The 4,275-nt window shown below is 36.2% G+C and overlaps 1 protein-coding gene across 1 annotated transcript in view; it reads right to left on the reverse strand.

Annotated features, from left to right (window-relative positions):
* MTHFD2L (methylenetetrahydrofolate dehydrogenase (NADP+ dependent) 2 like) overlaps positions 1–4,275 on the reverse strand; it is a 266,611-nt gene that overhangs the window by 176,881 nt on the left and 85,455 nt on the right. Inside the window, exon 5 of the mRNA XM_007955481.1 lies at positions 404–496. Coding sequence (XP_007953672.1) covers positions 404–496 — 93 coding nt within the window. The remainder of the gene's footprint in view (positions 1–403; positions 497–4,275) is intronic.

A 4,275-nucleotide genomic window follows, 5' to 3' on the forward strand; every position in this document is an offset into this window, starting at 1 on the left:
TCCTATTTTGCTGAGAGTTTTGATCAGAAATGGGTGTTGGATTTTATCAAATGCCTTTTCTGCATCAATTGATGCCACAATACAGTTTTGACCCACATTGACATTTTCCATAAATGCTGCTAAATCATGTTTGTCACAGTAATTGACAAAATGGATGATGTTTGTTCTTGTGCTTGATCTATCACTCTAAAGGCTGTTTGGCGTTTGGGGCTCCAAAATGAACTGACAAATGCTAACACAGGCAAAATGGGCCAACAGGATGATTGCCAAGAGATATAATGCAGTCAATGCAAGTTAGTAACATATTTCTAACCCTCCCAAGAAGAGGTTCTTTCAAATATTTCAGCAATTAGGGCAGAAATTACTAATAATATTCTAAAAGCACCATGCACTAAGGACTTACCTGCAGCTACTATGATAATATCTGCCAGCTGAGTATGGATCTTCAGTTGTTCTCTGGGGGTGTATCTGTGAGCTATTGTCACAGTTGCATCACCTGGAAAGGTAGAAGAATTTCCATTAATGATTGTTGAGCTTTTTCAAACTGTGTGAGCTATCCAATTCTATAGTAGTTTTAGTTACTTCCTAAGAGTAGGAAACTTGCTTTGAAATGATTAAATTTACTTTGAGAGTAAAAGCTAAATAAGAAAATCTAGATTACTCAATTCTTCATTTGAAATAGTGGAAAAATCAAATAAAGAGAATTGAAGGTAAGTGGTGACCATCATAGGAAAGCCAAATGGAGGGACCCAGAAATTCGAAACTTGAAAATTATTTATTGACTGGTTTGTATATAGGTTGTTGTTGTCGTTATGTGCCGTCGAGTCGGAATTATGACTGGTTTGTATATAGGTTGTTGTTGTCGTTATGTGCCGTCGAGTCGGAACCGACTCATAGCAACCCCTCCTTGGGTTTCAGAGGCAGTATCACTATGGAAGTAGATTGCCCAACCTTCCTACCAAGGAGTGGTTGGTGGGTTTGAACCACCACACTTCCAGTTAGCAGTCAAGTGCCTTAGGCACTACACTACCAGAGCTCCCAGCAAACCCAAAACAAACTCACTGCCACTGAGTCAATTACGACTCATAGCAACTCCCATCGGGTTTCTGATGCTGTAAATGTTTATGGAAGTAAATCACCCCATCTTCCTTCCATGGAGCAGCTAGTGGGTTTGAATTGCCGACCTTTTGGTTAGCAGCCAAATGTATTATCCATTATGGCACCAGAGCTCCATAGGATATAGGTAGAGAGGATATAAATATGAGGTCTCTATTCCTCTATACTCTGTTAGTGTAGTGTCTAAGGCACTTGACTGCTAACCAGAAGGCTAGTGGTTCAAACCCACCCGACACTCCTCGGAAGGAAGATGGGGCAATCTACTTCCATAGTGATACTGCCTTGGAAACCCAAGGAGGGGTCCCTATGAGTCAGGTCTGACTCAATGGCATATAACAACAACAACAACATTCCTGAGGAACTCAGTGGTTTGATAATAACATAGATGCACAAATACTGAAAACAAGGTAAATGCACTAACAATGGAACAAAGTATTATATGAACACAGGTGAAAGATTAAAGATTAATTCTGCCTGGAGGAGGTGTCAAAGAAGGTTTCCTAAAGGGGGCAATTTTTTTTTTTTAAAGTTCTAGAAAAGGGTATTCCAAACTAAACAAACAAACAAAAAAAAGAACTAATTTTCAAATTATGTGTTGGAAAAGGTGAAGAAGCCTAGGACATAAAGGCAACTTACAAAACACATGCTTTAATGATGTAATGAAGGAAAAACAGAGGTAATTAGCCTGAGGAATTACAACTTTTAAAGCATGAGCCAAAGAAGAGTGAAAGGCTATGATGAGCTAGCTGTCAAGGCAAGGAGGACTTTGGTAAGAACATGGTTGCACGAGATAGAATCTTCCCTCCTCTCCTCCTGATTAGCATGCATATGCTACACAGCTCACAAGAACAACAAAACTACATAACCTTAAGTTTTACCAAAACCAGAAGACATATATCCCACAGATTCCCAAAATAAAAGCACTAACAAAGCAGCACTTAGTAGATTCCACACAGGGAAGACAGCAAAGAAGCCTAGAGAGTAATAATGAGACTGCCAGCAGTGGCAGATCTCCATAAGTGTCTGAAAAAATATCTTCCTAAGGTGAAGGGTTCAACCTCAAAATGCAAATATATGTCTCTTATTTGTAGCAGAGAAAATAGGAATAAAGGTCAGAAGAAGCCCTCTTGGACCCAGTAGAGTTGGTAGTAACACAGACTCATATAGAAGAGCCATTTCTACATGAAGCATTTGGTGAAAGTAGTGAACAAGGAGTCAAAAAGCTGCTCAACGTCTCCTCCTGAATCCCAACAGAAGTAGCTTGTAACCAGCAGGTCTAAGAAAAATCCAACTCATGCAATGATAAGTAATAGAAAAGAATTTGACACACAGTCAACACATCAAACTGAAAATTGATAACATATTTTCTTTTCAAATAGTTATGGTTTTGGCTACAAAGAAAACTTTTTAATTAATATCAAAACTTAAAAATAGTATAGATAATATTTTTTTTTACCAAAACTCAATAAATTTATGTTGTTGTTGTTATGTGCCATCAAGTTGGACCCGACTCATAGTGACCCGTCCTTGGGTTTCCGAGGGGGTATCACTACGGCAGTAGATTGCCCAACCTTCCTTCCGAGGAGTGGCTGGTGGGTTCGAACTGCCAACCTTCTGGTTAGCAGTCAAGTGCCTTAAGCACTATGCTATCAGGGCTCCTATAGTAATTTATACCAATTACAAAATTAAAAAGTAAAAGGTCATTACGCTTGAAAACTAAAAAACAAAAACAAAACAAAACAAAAAACAAAAACCCTATTTTAACAATCCTTGAATCAAAAAGAAAATATTGCAGAATTTCTAGAAACATTGATGATAGAAACACAACATATTGCATTCTATAAAATAAAGACAAAACAATGCTTACAGAAAAATTCATACACTAAAATTATTATATCAATAAAATGGGAATAAGAAAATAAACTAATTAACTGAAAAATTATTCAACTTAAAAAAAATTTAAAAGTTAGGTTTTTAAAAAAAAAAAATTTTTAAAAAAAATTTAAAAGTTAGGTTTTTAAAAAAAAAAAATTTTTAAAAAAAATTTAAAAGTTAGATAAAAACAAAATAAACAAAAAGAAATTAGAAAGTTAATAAATATAAAAGTTAAATATATTTAATAAATAAATCTAAAAATTGTAATACTTTTATAAACAGAGAATTCAATAAATTAGCCAAGTAAAAATAAATGAATATACAATAATTTATAAATCTCATACATAGACATAACAACAAGTTAGAAGATATAATGGAAGAAAAGATCCCATTATAATAGTAATACATAAGGTAAAATGTGTAGAAATAAGCTTAATGACAAATGTGCAAAATCTGTGTGGAAAATAAAATCTGTAAACCACCACCAAAAGACATAAATAAGACTGAGAAATTAGAACAGCAAACCATGTTCTTGGATAGAAAGATTCTGCAACATAGAGATAACAATTCTCATTAAGTTCCTCACAAATTTAATGGAACTCCATAAAAAATAACATCAGGCATTTTAGGGGGAAAGCACATAACTTTATTCAAAAGTAGATATGGAAAAATAAGCAAAAAAGAATAACCACAAAGGGAAGAACTATGAGAGGGAACCACTAGGACCTAATAGTATCCACTGCCTTTGAGTCAATTCCAACTCATAGAGACCCTGCAGGACAAAGTAGACCTGCTCCATAGGGCTTCCACTGTACCACTTCTACCACTTTAACCACTGTGCTTTAACCAGTGCGTCACCAGAGCTCCTTTATACCTTAGTAACCCACTGAAGTGTTCTCCACATGAGCTTTTCCCATTTCCCCATAAAAACCACAATCAAAACTAAAACAAACCCAAATCCTGTCATTCCATCAGTGTGGCTGCTGATCTCAGCAAGGAGTTAAGAGATATGTAACAGTCCAGTAAGTTGCACACACATATAATTAACAATACGAAAGGTGTGAAAAACCAAAACTAAACTCACTGCCATCAAGTCCATTCTGACTCACAGTGAGCCCTCCTTGGGTTTCCGAGGCGGTATCTCTATGGAAGCAGATCGCCCAGTCTTCCTTCTGAGGGGTGGCTGGTGGGTTTAAACCACCAACCTTCTAGTTAGCAGTCAAATGCCTTAGGCACTATGCCACCAGAGTTCCCCTGAAAAGTTTCAGGCACAAAAAAAGAAAA

Source organism: Orycteropus afer, unplaced genomic scaffold (genome assembly GCF_000298275.1).
Source record: "Orycteropus afer afer isolate SDZICR_OR568_19922 unplaced genomic scaffold, OryAfe1.0 scaffold00505, whole genome shotgun sequence".
In the NCBI taxonomy this organism is placed as follows: Eukaryota; Metazoa; Chordata; class Mammalia; order Tubulidentata; family Orycteropodidae; genus Orycteropus; species Orycteropus afer.